At 34.5% G+C, this 20,954-nt stretch overlaps 1 protein-coding gene across 1 annotated transcript in view; it reads right to left on the reverse strand.

The window, feature by feature from the left end:
• LOC140746857 (homeobox protein B-H1) overlaps positions 1 to 20,053 on the reverse strand; it is a 33,731-nt gene extending 13,678 nt beyond the window's left edge. Inside the window, exon 1 of the mRNA XM_073078955.1 lies at positions 19,426 to 20,053. Within this exon, the coding sequence (XP_072935056.1) occupies positions 19,426 to 19,564 (139 nt within the window). The 5' untranslated portion in view covers positions 19,565 to 20,053. The remainder of the gene's footprint in view (positions 1 to 19,425) is intronic.
• Positions 20,054 to 20,954: the final 901 nt, after the last annotated feature.

The following is a 20,954-nucleotide window of genomic DNA, read 5'->3' on the forward strand; positions in this document are numbered from 1 at the left end:
GGTTGCGGTTTGCCACCCGCGTGCAAGCCACCTCGCGGTGACGTGCTTTCAGCTTGTTTATTTTAATAATTATAACAATGGCTAAATATCGCTGATGGATATTTCAAAATCACCTGCGGTAACCGGAGGACTTGTTATAATTTACTTGACGCTTCGCTTGAATGTTTTATCGTTATGATCATCAGTTTCTAGTAGTAGACTTATGCAATGATATTTATAATCAATATTTAAAATAAATATGTAATACTTCATATGTCATACTAATGAGGTTGATCATAGATGCTAATGGGCAGCAATAGCTACTTACATATAAATCGCATAATTATTTGCTGATTTTTAATAAAAAGCACTACAAAATTTACAGTATATTTTTGTCGCAAAGTAACTAAATTGAAACAAAAAATCCTTACACGCTTAAACTATATTCATTTAAGTAAATGTTTTCCTCAGTGGAACAACCTTGGCTACAAATTGCTCGCGACCTGGTGATTTTTTCAACGACCCTTTAGCAGTTTGTAATATCGAGTATAATTATGAGTCGAACAAGGCCCATTAGGGTACGCCGCCGTTAATTTATTATAATAAGGTCCAACTGCCGACTGCACTTACTCGACCGTGAAAATTATTATCATTTAGTGAACTGTAATGTGTCTACGAACAAACGTTACCTACCCTCATGGTGAAACGAGAACTCCTAACCATGAGTTTTTATGTTTCGACAAATATGTCTGTTTTGGTATTTGTTTACGTATTTGCCCATACAAATTCCAATCAGCGCCCCTAGCGGATTTTGTCAGAACTAGGAAATCGTATGGGCCAATACGTAAACAAATACCAAATCAGTCATATTTGTCGAAACGTAGAAACTCCTGGTAAAGGTACTGTAATGTGTTTACGAACAAACGTTACCTATCCTAATGGTGAAACGAGAACTCCTTACCATGAGTTTTTATGTTTCGACAAATATGTCTGTTTTGGTATTTGTTTACGTATTTGCCCATACAAATTCCAATCAGCGCCCCTAGCGGATTTTGTCAGAACTAGGAAATCGTATGGGCCAATACGTAAACAAATACCAAAACAGTCATATTTGTCGAAACGTAGAAACTCCTGGTAAAGGTACTGTAATGTGTCTACGAACAAACGTTGAACGTACCCATGAGGGTAGGTCTCACGGTGAAACGAGAGCTCCTAAATATCTGTACGTTTGTGTACTGTTCTCTACATTTATGACGATGACTGAGATCTCTGGGTAAAATTTACTTTACATTACTTGAGATAAAAAATACATGAGTCTTGGTCTCTACATATGTAGAGGTTTTTGTTTATTTAGCTTATGCATCTAGTAATACTGTTAGTATCAATCAAATTAGGTAGTAATTACTACACATAACTACCTATACTGTAGTAGCAACCTATGTATTAGTGGCCATGAATAAAAAATATCATTAAAAATGTATTCCATAATGTTTAGTATGTTAATCCTTAATTAGTGAGTACCATGTTTTATCAGATTTATTTACGAAAACGAAGTACTTATATTGTTGACTTAAGTCTTACTTTGTTTTAGAAACTATTTACTCGTATTTATGCACATATTACATATAGATAACGCCTCTATTTTTCAGTTTGTGTTAAATTTACATCATTTTATACACACACGTGCTTCTTGTTTCCGCACCATACTGATATACAAATAAATAATACATTTTGAGCTTTAATTATACAGCATATCAAATATACGATAAGAGATATTAGTTAATAATATCAATGGGCAATATTCCGAGAAACTTAAACTCAGGAAGTGCCGATAAGTCAAATAAGTAAGAAAGTAACTGGTTTGGAAACAAACCGCATTTACACATTTTTTTTATAATATAGGAGTAGCAGACGAGCATGCAGTCCACCTGATGGTAAGTGGCTACTGCCGCCCATGGTCATCTGTAATCAACACCAGATAGGATTAGATATTCCTACCTCAGGTCGGCCACAGATGCGCCACTACTGCCTGCCTGAGGACTAAGCTGGAACGCCTCGGAAAAGTCTATCTCCCTTATCGCACCCTTCAAAACGGAACACAGCAGCGCCTAACACTGCTGTTATTAGGTAGAAATAGGTGAGGCGGTGGTGCCTCCGGACTCGAACCACAAAGGGTTCTACCACCTTCTAAATAATACACCGATGGCAAAATCAATGCAAGTATAGTAAAGCCAGTAAGTGGGGAGATGGTCACAACAACTTTTTATGTCAAATGGTTACAACCATTCGTGGTATGATTAAGTAATATGAAAACTTTAGTTAAATCATCAAAAATCATAAACAACTTACTTAAATTATCAAAATTACTGAAGTTCCTAAAAATCTCAATGATTCCAGTTTTCAAAATTATCGTGATTTTGATTGAGAAATGATCGACACATCTACTTCCATCCGAAAACAAAGTCCGATGAATCAACAAACAAAAATTTAAAACATTTAAAATCCATGTTTTTCCATGGTCACTGTTAGTTACCGTACTCCTCCGAAACGGCTTTACCGATTTTTACCATATATGCATATTCAATAGGTCTGAGAATCGGCTACTATCTATTTTTCATACCCCTAAGTGATAAGTGTTGTTCACCCTTAACATTTATTCGGGTCAGCTAGTATTCCTATAAATAATGTTACAAGTAAGTAAAATAAGTATATCTCAAATTTTATAGTTACAGGAAAATAATCTTAATTATTTGATAAGAGTTACGTGTAATACTTGTGCAAACAAGACCCCTATTCTCAGAAGCCCTTACTCAGGAAGTGACCCGGGAAGCGACTGAGATCCGGCCCGGATCGATTACGTGCGATATATACTTATATCGCGATGTTGCAAAACGATATATCGGTTTTACTCAGAAACTAATTTCTAGTATGTAAATACTTTGGGGATAAATGCGATTCCTGATTAGTTGCTTTAAAACTCTGCCAGGACATTAACTATTTTAGCTTTGAACTTTGCATTGTGATAATTCTGCATTACGTACATAGACTTACAATTTTGTTCGCTATAACATTTTATACCTTTTTTATAATATAGGAGTAGCAGACGAGCATGCAGTCCACTGCCGCCCAAGGACATTTGTAATCAAACCCCAGATAGCATTACATTTTTCCACCTGGGGTCGGCCACAGATGCGCCGCTACCCCTGAGGACTAAGCTGGAACGCCTCGGATAAGTATGTCTCCCTTACCACACCCTACAAAATGGAACACAGCAGCGTCTAACACTGCTGTTATTAGGCAGAAATAGGTGTGGCGGTGGCGTCGCAGGAGTCGAACCACAAAGAGATCTACCACCTTCAAATATCTATGATTACGTAGGTGTCGATCAAAGAATAAGATATATTATTTTTATTTTGTAAAATATCAGGATCAAATTAACGTATATCTGATTTATGGCTAATGAGAACTAAGGAAAAATATTATTTTTGCTAGAGTTACCAAAAAAAAAGTATCAGCATTTTTTACTTCATATTTAAAGTAAAGCACTCTTCTTGTCACGGCCGTAATAAAAGATTCGTACATACTTAATATTTTCGGAGTATATTAAATTAAATTATCAAATTACTTAGTTCGTAACTGTCAACTGATAAGTGGAAGTGCATTTGATTGCATTCATAAAATTAAAATTGTTCATTTAGGTGTTATTATCTGCCGACAACAAAAACGTACTGGCTTCGACATTACCGCATGTATTTATACATTTTTGCGAATAATAATGATTTCTGTATGTACTAAATCTATTAAGACGTTTTAATATACAAACTGGTACTCACGATACGCGGTTTTTTTTTATTCCTCGATAATATTAGTCCAAAATCATAAATCTATTTAATACTATTGTATGCTTTTGAAATCCGTGTTGTTTTAAAGTAGTGACGGTTTCGAATTAAATTGACTGCTCATATGATTCTTTGAAATAGTGAGATATACATGAACAAAATAAATCTCCTATAAGTAGTATTCGCAATGATCTTTGGAGATGCTGCAAATATATTAACAATGTAATTTAAGATATTTTTGCCGCCTGAACCTGTGTTACTTTTTGGCAATTTACTTCTCCGTCAACTAGTCTCCATCCACTGCTGGATAAAGGCTTTCTCACCAATTTCCCACATGTCTTGATCGCATTCTGTTGCCACCCAGTCTCTTCCAGCCACTTGTACATATCTAGATGATCTTATGGTATTTATGTCAGAAATATATAAAAAAATTGCCATCTCTATGTTAACTAGACAATAATTGCTGTTGAATATCTAGCTCTATGAAACCAACAACATCTGGCATTATCCTAACCTTTCGCGCAATTGCAGCAAGTATTCCCCTGTCTTTACAGCAGAGTTATCTATTACAAGTTCACCAGCAACATGCAATATAACTGTCAGTTTACGAGCCCCCTAAAATAAAACCGTGTAGCCAACCCGCTAATGTGTTTATAATAAGTGAGGTTAGTTGGCCTCGTCCGTGCACTGTCTGCCCGCAAAGGACACGGCGTATCTAATAGATAAGTTAAGCCGTTAATTGAATATTAAGTTACTTACGATGGCTTGATTGATTTCGAGAATATTTAATTGATCAATAAACACTCCAATCTGTACAAGAATTAATCTGTGGCGATTAAGGTCAGCGGCGCTATGACGTTGATTAAAAAACGCCAGTAGCTCATATAGCTTAGCGATAGGAGGAATGACTGTTAAGGGATTTGAGTAAGACTTTTGTCCATGGACAACCTTATTGTACAGAACTTCTGGTCAATGTTGATGAGAGTAATAGTTTAAAAAGGTAATTAATTATTTTTAGCATTAAATTTGTAGGTATGGGATCTAAATACATACGTATACGTGCTTTATGCTCAATCTAAATATATATAACTCGAAGGTGATTGACTGACATAGTGATCTATCAACGCACAGCCCAAACCACTGGACGGATCGGGCTGAAATTTGGCATGCAGGTTGTGGTTATGACGTAGGCATCCGCTAAGAAAGGATTTTAATCAATTCTACCCCAAGGGGATAAAATAGGGGATGAAAATATTACTTCGTAACCCGAGCGCAGCCGCGGGCAAAAGCTCGTTTTTAATACAATCATTTGCATTTGATAGTACCTTTTAAAATACTTTTGAGGCTATTTCTGTGTTACCACACGGCACATAGTACCTTATTGAATGCCTAAATACTTTTTTCTATCGTGCCTAAGCTTTTATGGGCGAGCTTTTTGTAACAATATCTTCTTGATGTAACGTGCGCGCGCCTCGATTGCACGCCTGCGGCTCAGTGAACCACAAATTGTATATAGGGATGAAAGTTAGTGAAGTTATCGATATTTATGTCAAGTCCTGGAATATCGATAAACAGAAAATAAAGAAAATTTTATATTATAGATACACCATTATATATCCATAATTCAAAACTTTCGTAAAATTTTGAGGTAGGAGGAGTTTTTTTCACCTACTAATATTTTAATTTACTATTTGCTGATATCGATATTTAATAAACTTATTTTCGACATGATAATATTTTAGCGGCAAATATTCAATATCGATATTTTAAAGACGATATTATCGAAATTATTATCGAAATCGTTGCATCTCTAACCGTATAGTGTTTAGGTCAGTTACTGAACCACGATCGGGTTCGACGTGATGCGCTTCCGTGATCTATCAGAAAACAATCAGTTGATGCATACATTATGTTGCGGTTCCAATGCGAACCTTCGAAAACTTAGCAAACTTGAGAAATATTTTTGAGCAAAAATTTCGAATTTCGAGCAAAATTTTAATTTTATATTTAAACGGATTTAGATAATTTATTATTACGCACGTATTAAGATAACTAGGCAATGATTGTAAAAACAAAAGATCCGACTGCCTATGCCTCTCTCTCAGAATGACTCTCGCCTATGACTCTCAGAATTTAGACGAATTTCACGCTACCTATTTGAGTTATACCTAGAACATACCAAAAAATAAGACACATACACACATACGTAACAGTAGTAAAAGTTACTAATATTTTATTACATAACAAAATTTATATATTACATATTTCGTTCTAATAACAGTATAGGTATGTAATTATTCCTCTGTATAATAATAATAATAAAATGGAATTACCAAGATAGTAAAAATCAGAACGAAGCCATGATTGCGAATCTCTCGAGGCGTGAAATACGTGCCGAAAGTTATTCTACATTTTTATAAGCATGAAAGAAAGCCTTTTAAGTATAAGGAAATAAAAAAAATCTTAAATATGTAAAAAAATGTGAGTAGTACGAGGAAAACATTTTTCGAGAAAAACAGTTTGAACACGTATCGTATAAAAACTGTTGGTCGAATTTAGTTACTACTCCAATCCATTCACAATTTTCACGTGTTTACCTGCAATATAAAGCACTAAGGCACATAACTGATTAAGAAACTCGGTCTCTTATTCGATGTGTCGGAGGTTCAAATTCAAGGTACACATATCTGATATATGATACTGAGAGCGTTATAGAAATTAATCATAATTTTCTTAAAAGGCGAACGAAAACAGGAAAATCTACACGACAGACAGTTCGAAAAAAGTTCTCGAGGTTTTGTGACGTCTACCAACTCGCACTTGGACATCACGCTGGCCTATGAACTAAACCCCTCTCATTCTGAGATAAGACCCATGCCCAGCAGTGGGACAGTAATGGATTGAACACGACTTGTTAATAACTAATTTATTATTTATTTTATCAGAATGGTCTTGCTGTACGACATATGAAAATGAAATTCAATGGCTGAGTACCTACTTACACTATAATGTTATGTAGAGATAACATTAATCAAGCATGATTCAAAGTGGCTCTCAATCTTACTGATCTTTAATATATATATTCCTAGAACACAATCTTTGATCGAGCGGAAGGAAAGCCTTAGCCAAGAATCATTACATTTTCTTTTGCTGTTAAATCAAATCATAATTTGTAGTCGATACGTATGGGAGATCGATCGACAGGTTGTCGAGTTGGATTCTTATCTGGACCTCCAGGGATGGACCGCAAAACTCATAGTAGCGTTTGCTTTAAGCTTACTATAAGTGTACTTTCTTCATCTACCACGATTGGACTTGTAAAGAATGCATTGACATATTCAATTTAGGCATTGCTTTTTTAACCAAAAATCACATACATATGTTAAATAAAATACACATTAAAATAAAAATAAAATCATAGAAACAATATTATACTGAAACTCTCTTAATCGGAAGCGTAACTTCGGGACCACATGTTAGGTTTTACAGGCCAAAGATTGAGAACCACTGTATAATGGGACCTTAGCGACAGCTCGACTAGCTGATTGATCTTTACACTACCGATGACTGATACTTATTTTAGCGACTTTCACCTGATCTAATTACATTATTAATTAAATTGTTTTACTGACCTCGGCACCAGTTGAATGGAATGTGACGTTAGCATTGAGCCTAAATATTCAGGTATGTAATTACTAATTAACTAATTACTGAGTTATATGTTACCCCTTTATATATTATTTTTATCTACACTAATATTATAAAGAGGAAAACTTTGTTGGTTTGTTTGGTTGTAATGAATAGGCTCAAAAACTACTGGACCGATTTTAAAAATTCTTTCACCATTCGAAAGCTACATTATCCACGAGTAACATAGGCTATATTTTACCTATATGAAATATATTTGATAAATAAATTTTGAGGCGGTAGAAAGTTTGCCGGGTCAGCTAGTAATAATATATTTTAACAAAAAGCAGTACGGAATAATTGCTCTAGTATTTGGATACGTCACAAAATATATTAAGTTGTCGAAATCAGGTTAGGTGTAGGAGTAAATCTGGAGTAACTTCAAAATATGAATGTCTAGTAATAAAAACATAATGTCGAAAAAATATATTGAAGTAAAAAAGAGAAGATTATCATGTTAAAACTGGGTAATTTATACAATTTGTTTATTTTATTATGGCGTTTTTATTCTTCATTCAAAAAAGTGGCGGTCGTTTCGGATAATGTTTACAGAAACTCTGCATAATGTGTATTTCACTAGTAACAAACTACTATATGCTATAAAACAATATATTTTACTTATACATTATATATGTAACATTATATATTAGAGAAGTAACGTAGTCACTACATGAATGAAGACTTCAATGTATCCAATCCTATATAAGATTCTTTGCCGATGTAGAGCTATATAACTCGAAAATTATTATTTGTCATAGTTTAGTAGACTCTTCAGGATACAAGTACTTGACTTTATTTTTCGATTTTATTTATTTTCATTAAATTAATCAAGTTGAAGTTTATTTTATTTTTGGTATGATAACAAATCAAAATATTTATAGGCAGCTGCTTGGCGCTCATATTACGGCAAGTTCACTGGAAAATTACATAGGCCATCATTATATGATTTATCGCTTCGATCATCAGTACGAAATCACGATAATTTACCCATAATCTCCGCGCAGATTCTAAACTTCATGTTTTAAAACAAATTGTAGGTACCGGCCTACATAATATACACTTATCTATGCATAATATCTTAATCCCAGCTTGTAACATTTAAATTATTATACAAATTATTAAATTATGTTGATATAAAGGATTCATTATGAAAACAATACATATTAATTTATATTTCGGATTGTTTTAATTGTTTGTGTTAATCGTCCAATATTTCCTACTAATATACGAATATTTCTAAAAAACTTATGTTAACTATGCTTATTTCAACACCTATACTTCGTTTTTTAAATGTATAATAACATTAATAAGAAATAAACAACGTTTACGATCCGGTGGTTTTATAGCCACAAGAACTATTCAAATTAACGAATGTTATACACAAATATTGCTTAAATGTGTAATTATTGTAGTTATTTTAATTAGATACCTACATAAAAAGTAACACGCAGTTAAATCTAGGTATCTGTTTTAATTGGAATTATTATCTAAACCGGCAGTGGGTTTTATAAGTAATTGTCTTGGCGTTTATACATTTACCTAATTGCAGAGCATGCTTTACAGAGCGGCATAGTAGGAATTAATTAATTGATGCATAAGCGGGGAGGGTAACAATGCACTCGAGAACGTTATGTCATGAGCGTGTAACGTTTCCATGAGATGATAGGTGCATGATACGATACTATGGTTGCATATCAAACGGCTGCTTACAAGTATAAGTCTCAACTTTATTAGTAGTTTTTGTTGTAGAAGACGATGTAATGTTTACTGCAGTCCATGGATATATAAATATTTTTTAAGACATTGAAGCAAACAAGCATATCCAATTGTCCACTTTATGTTAAGCATATATTGTCGCCATTACAATTACGCAGGAAGCTATTGTCATATTAACATTTAGAGAGTAGCATATATTTTCAGAGTAGGTGATAAATAAGTTTTTTGTCACAAAACTCACCAATGTCTTTAGCATGCATCAATAAGCTAAGAATTCCCTTTAAAATGATACGCACATTTATTTCGATTTAATTTATGTGCTAAGATTAAAATTGTTAGTTGATTTTAAACACAAAATAATTTGACATAAGAAAAAAAACAAAAAATGTGAGCCGTCACGGGACGCCTGGGAAATGTGAAACATCGACATTATTTTGTAAAAGTAATATGCAGAAAAGAACATATTGTGATAGGAACTAAATATGTCATAATGATAAAATAAAATATTACGATTTTTTTCCAGATAACGATGACTATTTATTGAATTCGATTACGCATGGCGACGCGTCGCCACACCGTACACACTACTGCATATAGACTATATATATATACCATCGTATAGCGTGGCGACGCGTCGCCACGGCATGCGTCGCCACGCCAGAAATCGGTTTTACGTGCGGCTATAGAAGTTTCACATCAAAAATACAGTACCCTTACCATGAGTTTTTACGTTTTGACAAATATGACTGTTTTGGTATTTGTTTACGTATTTGTCCATACAATTTCCGATCAGCGCCCCTAGCGGATTTGGTCTGAACTTGGAAATTGTATAGGCTAATACGTAAACAAATACCAAAACAGTCATATTTGTCAAAACGTAAAAACTCATGGTAGGGGTACAGATTTCTTGTAGCGGCATTAAGCACAGCGCCATCTGTACTTTGTTTGCTAGTTTATTGTTATTATCATAAACGGTATATAGCCGCAATACATTGTTGTTGTACAGAAATATTTATGTAAAGTTGGCGAGGCGATGTGCAAGAATGTTCCACATCGACACAAAATTTCCCGTAATTAGTGATTACGTTTACTTTAATAATCGTAAGACAATACTTAAACGCAATCTGCGATTTTGCCACGATACCAATTACTTAGAAAACGTGTGTAATTAAATGAACATTTTATATGCAATTGTTAGTTTGTCCTTCTTAAATACATGGTACGGGGCTATTTTTATGAATTTGCAATTTTTAATTTATATTTATTGACCTTCGTGTAAAAGACGCTTTGTTTCGTATGCCACTCAGTGAGACGCCATTTATCATTTTTACGACGTAGGTAGGTACACTAATGAGATTATTGACAGTCACTTAAAAACAACATGATCGTAATAATAATTTATAATAGCTTAAATGATTATTACAGTAAGCGTTTATGACAATTTATTCTAAATTAAATTAATAAATCAAAATCATTTCATATAAAATATGACCTTCATTGAAAACTACTATACCTTTATAGTAACAGTCTAATAGGAACTTATACATGCGTAACTCCTCTACGTTTATATGAAATGTATCGTAACATACAGTAGGGTATACTCAAAGGGGTACAGATTCGCAATAATGTTTGGATATCGATGTGTAATCGGATGAAAAATCATGCATTTTCAGATATTTTCTAGTTTCCGTTCAAGTGCGTTTTCAAAAGCTATTACACGGTGCCTTCACTCAAAGCTTATGCAAAATGTATAAGACATAAGTAAGGATGTCCTTTGAAAACTTTTTATATTTTAGAAATAGCAAAGGACCATACAGTTTACTTGATGATGATGGCTTCTGCCGGTAATGGGCACCTAAAATCAACTGCTAGTGTTACAGTTCTACCATAAAAGTTACTAATTTCATTTTCAACATTTATAAATAAAGTCCTCACTTAAGTTGTATAATTATTTATCAACTCGGATCAGTTTAATTTAAATACAAAAGGTTTCTCACCAAAACAAAATTAGATCATATTCGAAAAGTTTTTTCTGGGGGTTCGTTCAATTATCGAGCCAGTGGCCTGACAGTTTTAACATTAGTGTAACCAAACAAACTGTAAGTAATCCTCTTTAGAGAAAAAAATAAATCCGAAAAGTCTTAAGACGAACTTTTATATTTTAAATCGAACCCAATTTCACAGCTCACATCGCCTGTCAAAAGCGACACAAAGCCGCGAATAGGACGGCATTATGAGAATTCGGACTGGTCCTATTTATATCATTGATAATCTATTTATTGTCATACTAAAAAGTTTTGATTTTATCAACTGAGCGATGAAAGAATTGTCACCTTCTGCTTATCGCGATGCCAAAAGTCACGGAGGGGAAGTAAGAACGCATTTGAACTTTGTAGAGGCTTCTTAGAGCACATTATGGGTTGAGGCGTTAGTATTGCAAGTGTGGTATGCTAAGCAGCTTAGCGAAGCGATGGTGCACGGTTTAGGTTAGATTTGACGTTTCGTGTAACGATCCAACGACTTGAAGCTCGGGTGGCAAAGGTACAGGCGACTTCACAAGTTTTACTCATTAACTTTCCGTTATCGCAACTTCATTTAAATATCTCGTGTTTTATCGAGTCGTTTCATTTATGTAAATATTTGGCTTTTTAACTTATGTTATTTTATTATAAGGTCATCTACACACGTAATTATAATATTTAAGTATACTGTAATGGTAGAATGTACGAACTTCTATTGCTATAACTATCTTTGTGTACTACATTCTTGCAATAAATAAATTTCATTTCATTAGACATTATATAGTAAAATGTGGTAATAAACTTGTTAAGTTATCATAACTTATGAAAAAAGATTACATAGAGTAGATTTACATACTGTGTTGTTTTATTTATAATATAAATAACAGTTCATTTTTTTCGTAAAAATAATGAGAACATGGCCACCTTTAATTTTAAGTGTCATCATTGTCAATTCAGTTAGCTGATAATCTAAAAAACAATATTTTTAGTATGCCATTTATTTTTATTTTGCATATTGTTACCCAACAATATGCATCTACGTATGTGTGAGTCCTACTCACACAGTGAACCTAAACGTATATACCAGCTTAACTGCCACACATTAATAGTTTTATTAAATGTCAGCCAGATTTGTATGAGCACTAATTGCCTTAATGATTGTATTTTTCACATTCTCGGTGAGTGGGTTTTTCAAATTACAATGCCAGAAGGTTCGCATTTACAGTTGCATGTGGACGTTTAATTGCTGGCGGCGGATGTTGAAAACGGTAATTGAGAGGTAAATTCTCAAGATAACGCATATAGTCAGGAAGATAATAACTAAATGTGCGTATTTAACTGAGTGTAGAACTTTATTACTCCTTCGAATTAATTCTATAAATTGCTATGAAAACGAGCGCGATTGTACTCGGAGTCATGTCGTTCACATCCAAGTTTTCGGTGGGCTGTTTAAAAATTTCAAAAGTGAACTTAGCTTGACATTTGACAAAAAGCTGATTATGACGTCACTTTTCCGTACCCTCTTGTAGAGCTGAGAGTCCTTTCAACCAGGATTAATTTGGTCCGTTTTATAAGGGTTTACTTATCACGAGGCGGAGTGTTACGAACGGGTTGTATTTATCGCGCCCATTATACGTTTTATTATTTAATTTATTTAACGCCGGGGTTTATCGGCTTGTCTATTAAATCGTCGACGGGATAATGCGATCGAAACTCAAACATTCTATCTGAGATACTCTAAATTGGTAATTTATATTTATGTTGATAATTTATACGCTTTGTTGTACCTACATTAACGGCTCAATATAAGAGTACAGACTCAAGAACTTTATTTTGATTGGTGGGATATTTTCTTTAGTACATCTCAATTATGTGGATTTTATGTATAGTTTTATAGCTAATATACGTATTATAAAGATTGAAGTGTAAAATATACACTATTAAAAATAACAAGTACTTTTCCTATTGGAAAATTATTCAAGTGTAGGTACAGGTATATGATTTACAAAGACACTTGTCTCTACATCCGACGGCCAATGTACTCGTACCTACTCAAATAAACGGATTATTGTTGGTTTGGTTGGTTAAAAAGACCGCAAGTTCAAAATGAAAAAAAAAGTATTTTGTATTAATTGCAAAAAAACTGGTATTTCATAATGTACAAAGTAGATAGTTAGCATATAAGTACCAAAGCCGGCAGGGTGCGTGTTAGAAGTAAGAAGTGAACAAATGAGGTAATTAGTAGAATAACTTCTCCATAATTCTGTTTTTCAATATTCAAAAACATAAAATATACTCACAACGTATAAGTCAGTTAACGAGCATGTCTTATACACTATAATTAGTTTTCATTTTGGTCAAATTAAAAATTAATGAGCACTTTTAATTACTCACGTACAGATTACATGCAGTAATTCCAAATTAATAAATATGAATACAATATTATAATATGCAACCGTCGTAGATAATGAATTATCAACCGTTGGCGCGCTAAGTTTTTTTAAGTATAACAAACTTGTTTTGTAAAGACACTCGACCAAATTTTAATATATCTTAGCGTGGGTATCATTGTTTTTCATAAATTAAAAGCGCTATCAGCACGTTGGTTGGAATCTAATTATAAATGTATATAGTGTAAGCTAACAAACTATTCTCATTATAAATTAACTAGTCGTGCCCGCGGTTTCATGTATTAACACAGATGTCTATGTAGTAGACAAGTGTATAAGGTATGTACATTTTTGACAAAAAAAGACGTTAAAATAGATAACGTTTCATTTATGTATCGAATCTTTATATCGGGATTTTATTTGTATCACATTTTATTTTTTTGGATACGATACACTGAAAATATACATAAATGCTTTGAATTAAAAGGATTGCGGCTATAGTTTACTGTACCCCTACCATGAGTTTTTACGTTTTGACAAATATGACTGTTTTGGTATTTGTTTACGTATTGCCCATACAATTTCCAATCAGCGCCCCTAGCGGATTGTATCAGAACTATAGTGTCAGTAACGTAACATTAAATGTCTAAATTGACAAAATGGCGCTTTATGTTTTGTCTCTCTTTTTTGCGAACATGTGAGGCAGACAAAAAGACTTGAGCACTTACTTATTGTTACGTTTACTCAGTCTACTAAGCAAACAAAACAGAATAATGGATTGAGTAAACGTAACGTAAAATTGTGGGATGTTTTGAAAACTCATGGTAAGGGTACTGGTCCGCTTGCGTACAAGTGATGGACTTCATATACGGTTGAAAACTTTGTAGAGAACTCTAATCATATTTACTTTCACCGTTTAAGCGTAATGATGACTAATAGGTATGTAATAGAACCTCGCTTTGAAATATCAGAGATGGGTGCTTCGGATTTGACTATGAACCTTCCGCAATACACTTAGGTATTAAATTACTATTTAGTATAACGGAATGATGGCAAATTTAATAACCTTACTATTTGGTAAAATTATTAAGGTTAGTACCAGCTATATAAATTAAATAAATAAATTGATAAGCCATATTATGATCATTTAGGTATTTAGAAGTAAGAAATGTGAAATTGCAACTTAATGAAGATCATCAACAACCCATTACTGTCCCACTGCTGGGCACGGGTCTCCTCTCATAATGAGAAGGATTAGGCCATAGTCCACCGCGCTGGCCAAGTGCGTATTGATAGACTTTACATACCTTTGAGATTTTTTTTTTATAAATCTGTCAGGTATGCAGGTTTCCTCACGATGTTTTCCTTCACCGTTTAGCAAGTGATAATTAATTTCTAATACGCGCGTAATCTTTGAAAAATCAGAGGTCCCCTCGATCGAGAGGCCGAGTTTCTTAACCACTAGGCTATCACTGCTAGCTTCTTAATGAAGATGATGTAACACAACTACCTATGAAATGCCGTAGTGAGTTTCCTAGGAAGTGCTTGAGCAATGAAACTATCATTGCTGGTTATACTGGAATGTTTGTTGAGAGGGATTTTGTTAAGATTAATGTTAATGTTGTAAATTTATACATTAACATAAATTTGATATAATTCAACAATAATACAATCAGCAATGGCATGCCTTCAGATAAATAATTTTGAAAAACAAGCAATGTTCTTTATCCCAAATCATTATTACTATGAGATCTATCTATCTATCCCAAATCATTATTAGTATGAGATCTATGAATAGCCCGATCCAATTTGTTTTAAAATCAAATCTATACTACGTAACAATTTACTGTTGTTGTGATTTATTTGGCATTCAAATATATAATTCACATTTAAAACAATTGGAAACAGGAAATTAAATATTAAAATACTTTTAATACTTGCATAAATAATATCAAATGATTTCATTTATGAAAAATTTAAAGCAATTCCGGTTAAAGTAAGTCTTTTTGTTTCATTATAAAACAATTTTTTGATCAATGATAGCATTGACCTAATGATAAAATCTGAAGGTGCACGACTGACCTCTTCGGTAGGAAGCACCCGGTATGCAATTACAGATTTTTATCAAAGGCACTTTCAATAATAAAACTTTACGTTTTCATATTTAAATTCACACAATTTGAAATTATCCGCCAGTTGCCAATTAAATAGACATAACAAATTTCTATTAAATTAGTAAAGATGCAACTCGCAAATCATAGTATGTTTGTTAATTAGAAGCACGATAAATTAGCGTATAATCATAATAATTAATATTCAATTTAAGCTCAATTAATATTCAATTGCACTTTATTAATTGCAATGTAATTTATGATATTGTTGTATGTATCTAAGTATACACTTAATGGTACTAACTGTGTTACTATTTTTTTTTATGAAAAAGACGTAGCAAGTGAGTATACAGTCCTTATGATGGTGATACCTACCTACATTGATAATTTGGCTTACTTAGGCGTCTCTTGCCCATGAGCATTTCGATGAGTAAGTAATTCGAAATAGAATCGGAACTCTATCTGCATTCGGTTACAGATGAGTTGCTACCCCTAAAGACTAAGTTAAAACGTCTTGTATAAGTGTCTCTCTTTTACCACACTACTTACACACTTTTACTCTTTTTGAAGGTGGTAGAACCCTTTGTGGATCGACTCCGGCGGCACCACTTATTTCTACCTAATAACAGCAGTGTTAGGCGCTGCTGTGTTCCGGTTTGAAGGGTGTGGTCAGGGAGACAGACTTTTCCGAGGCGTTCCAACTTAGTCCTCAGGGGTAGCCGTGCATCTGTGGCCGACCTCAGGTAGGAATATCTAATCCTATCTGGGGTTGATTTCAGATGTCCATGGGCTCCAGTAGCCACTTACCATCAGGTGGACTGCATGCTCGTCTGCTACTCCTATATTACAAAAAAAAAACACACATTTCATAAAACCACAACACGGCACCGCTAAATATTTGAGTCCTATAACAGTATATAGTATTCAAATAATTGCCACACTCCTCCGAAGTCGACCATGAAAACTTCTACCCTCTTTTACTTGAACAGCGTTTGCCATAAAAGCCTTTCTGTGTGTGATATTACCTTTTAGAAACGTTCAATTATCATACTTTCATATAACATTGAATAAGAATCGTGGTTATAAAGTTAATTGAAATATATTATGTTAATTGCGACTAATACGTGTCCTATTAACATATTAAAATCATTATTTAGTTTAACATGTATGCAAACATATATAACGATTCTAAGTACAACTGCCTACTTAAAATACGAGTATTTATTTTTATAATATAATTTTTTAATCAATACGATTTATATTATAATTGCTTAATCAATACGGATGGCTGTCGTAAGTTAAAGTAACATAAATCGAATGTTTTTCAACATCCGTCACACAAAATTTGTCACACTCGGTCAAATTCGAGGCGGATCGTTGAACGCTGTGACAAAAGCTTTGCTCAGGATCAAATTGCGTCCTCGCCACCTGGCCAAGTGACCTCAACACGGTCAAAATAATATCACATTCGAACCGGCTTTAGAATACAATCCGATAATGGATTGGAATTCAATCTTTAAGTTTATCTTGAGGCTTCCCTCAGCAAGCAATGATTGTAAGGTTTACTTATAAGTTTAATAGGTGCTGTATACGGATACTTTTACAAAAAAAGACTGCTTATGAAAATTCGGTCAAAATAGATTTATTTGTTTCAAAATTAAATTCTATAATCATAGATTAGTAAAGATACTTCGCCGCCTTGAAATTGAATGAAGACGCAAATGGCTTATTATAGTAAGTTCTTTTTTTGAATTCTTGACAAATAAAAACAATTTTAGAGAAAAATTACGAATAAATATGTAATACTGCGTAATTTACATAATAAATAAATAATTTTAATAATAATTTCAAATATTTTAGGGATATTTTAGCACGGAGACGTGGCAAAACTTTTTTACGCAACTATTTCAATTCTCAAAACTGGGTACATTTTCTTGTTAGGAGTGAGTAATCTTTACTAATCTATGTCTATAATAGACACATTTTTAATTTTCAAATTTAGTTTATGTTTTGCTAAAAATCATAATATAGTATTATATTACAAAGATACTTATTTTAATAGAAAAATGTCAAGTCACTACTATTTATTTATATCAATATAGATTAGGCGCGTGGGCTTAGACGATTTATCGCTCTACATTTCTATCATCTTCATAGACAGCTAATGTGTTAAATATAATAAAATTTATATCCTAATAAATTGCCATAAAAGACATTAAACACTTTGTTAGTTTAAAAGTATAGGGTTTAAATGCGAATGAAATTTATTCTGAAAACTTATTAGAAATTAATTTATTGACAAAATATAATACTTTCACGATCTTGCACTTATATATCATCTATACACATATTAAAAAGTTTAAAAAGCAATATTTTTATAATTATTTATAATAAGTACAAAAAATTAAGTTACTAATCAAATTAGTTTGGTTAGTTAACACGCTAAAATTCTTATTTGAATGATTGTTGTTTAATATAATTAAAAACAAACTTCTCATCAAAAAGATACTTTGCAATAGTCGTAATTATTTAGCGGGCGGTGTATCATGTTAATAAGCCTTTTAACAACCATTCATTGTTTTAATAACCGCTTCTGAGTAAAGTCGGGGCGATGGCAACGATTTGCGTGACTCTTGCTGGCTGTATTATCACAATTCCCAGTATTGTGAGGATAGAACACTGTAAATCGTCGACTGATACAGTTCTATGGAGATTATTAGACATTTTGATGTACTACTCTACGTAACGCAAGTATAATTGACTGTAAATAACATCGCTATGATAGTTTAGGAAAAAAGCGTCATATTTATGGTGTTCATGTTCGAATTCCATATTCAATCCTACAAAATTATTTTTTCGAAGTATGTTACTTTGACTTGGTTGCCTCTTTAGGTAGGTCCCAATGCTGGGCACAGATTTCTCTCAACAACTGGGTAGGGCTTAGAACATGGTCCACTACGGTTACTTAAATATAAATTGATGATATACTTGTTAGAAATTGCACTTTACTCGTGCCGGAAAGCATAAGGTAAGTATACGTCACTTCTTCACAATTTTTTACAAGTTATGTGAAGTATACCAGCCTGGTACTTAACCACTATAAAAATCACGCCTAAGCTCTTTTTATTTTGTAAGAAGACCTGTATCAGCTGTAGCTTAATGAGTATGATAACAATAATTAACTTTGATGATACGATTGATTGAGCCGGGCACAGTAAGAGCGCGCCGACGTTGAAGTCTTTTCTTAGACGTTACGGGTACATCGCTTTTGATTGTTCATACTTCATGTTATTCCATTTTTGAATATCTTATTTTTTCTAAAAGTTATTAAGATTATCGTAATCTATTATCTACTAATGACAAGGTAGCTTTTCGATACATTTTAGGAACAGTAGTCAAATTATTAATGTCACATGAAATATCACAGATAAAGTCAAGGTAGACCTAAAGTTACAGAGCCCTTTTAAAATAAATAGAATGTAGTAGAAACCCTTCTAACATACTAATGACAGTTACTACAATTATCATGTCAATTGTATAGTCATAATCTTCAACCAAAATTGTGTGAGGTCGAATCCGACTTTCTAACCTGAAGCATTGCTCTAGGCTTTTGTTAACGTACCTTACATTAATCTATTACAAATTTCAAATTCGTGTAATGTATGAAACTAAGTGGTCTAACCTGGAGAGTCGGTGGCCGACCTATCGGAGTCGGAGTCCCTGTGCGCGCTGAGGTCCCTCGGCGCTGCGTCGAGGATATCCGTGATCATGAACCTCGTGCGTGGAGCGCGCGCGTCGCGCTCGTCCCGTTGCACCGTCATCGCCACGGCGCCGCCGGCGGGGCCCGCGCCGCCTGCGCTCGCCGCCGCTCCTACCGCATCCAGCGCACGCGCGCGCCACCGCCCCGCGCCCTGCACCTCGCTCGCCCCCAGCTCGCTGCCGCCGTCCGTCACCGCACACGGCACATCACACTTCAGCACGACGACGCCTCGGCCACCCTAGCAACGACACCCCAGCACTATCCAGATAAAGCTGGCGAATCTTCTCCGTGCGCGCATCTCCGCACGCCAGCTGAGTCTGAGTCCCGCTGATTCCACTGACCGTCTCTTTCAGAGTTCACTGCACGTAAAGTTTTGGACCGAAGGGTAATTGAAACACTCGATTAAATGGAATCGCAACTGAGTTCACACTGCGGCCGGGTGGCGGTAGAGTTCGGCGGCAAGAAGTTGTAAGTTCCGATTAGAAATAGATCGTGTCGTAGTTGCGCGAAGTAGTTGCCGGCGGCTGGCGCGCAAGCGAGCCGTGCGAGGTGTCGGAGGCGACTGAGCCGGCGGCGCGGCGCGGGCAGGAGGCGGCGCCGGCCAATGGGCGCGGGAGGCGGCGGCCAACGGCGCGGCGGCGCGCCCGGCGCTGGGGCGTGCCGCTGCCATGTTGCCTCGGGGCCGCGCTAATGCTCTTTTTGCCGAGTCGCCGTCGGGAGAAAGCTCCGCGCGGATTTAAGCTTTTATACGTGGATAAAACGCTTTTATAGGAAAATAAAGCGTTTTCGCAGCGGGATATCGCGCTTTACGACGGCGTTTTACTGAAAATTGGCGACACTCTACAATCGTAATTGCTTCGCGTTGGCCAAATTGAGGCGAGCGTGTCGCGAATGTAATATGTTTTGGATATTTAAATGTAGAACGTACATACAGTTAGCTTTAAAAACTATGCGTGCATCAGTTATTATCTTTTTGTATTAAACAACCGCAGTAGTTCTAGCGACATTAAGCACTTACATACGTAATCAGTTTTCTACTTATGTTGAATCTTAAAAAACTGCTTAAGTTTAAAAATAAATTATGACGCTACAGGTTACCAATTTCCATACATACTTTTTAAAATGCTATACACCTTTATCTGCTTTTTTGTGTAGGTACAAAATTATAGCGGCAGCTGAAGGGTTTGTCTATGATTTCAAAATATCTGCCATGAAATATGACAGAAGCTCTTACGGTTTTTATTCGACTTTAGGAAAGAGAGGTTATCAACTTGATGCGTTGCCGAATACGAATTTGACCTAACAAAATTACCTAGATGCTTACACGGTACATAGAAATCCGTTTTAATGTAGGTACGTTTCCTGTTACTCTTAGTAACTGATGATGTACAAGGACTTAAAACTATGTAATAAGTTACCTACTATTCACTCTAAAATTTCTTACGGTTTTT

This window comes from Epargyreus clarus, unplaced genomic scaffold (genome assembly GCF_041222505.1).
Source record: "Epargyreus clarus isolate Ecla_fem2 unplaced genomic scaffold, WU_Ecla_fem_2.2 ptg000014l, whole genome shotgun sequence".
NCBI classification, from domain to species: Eukaryota; Metazoa; Arthropoda; class Insecta; order Lepidoptera; family Hesperiidae; genus Epargyreus; species Epargyreus clarus.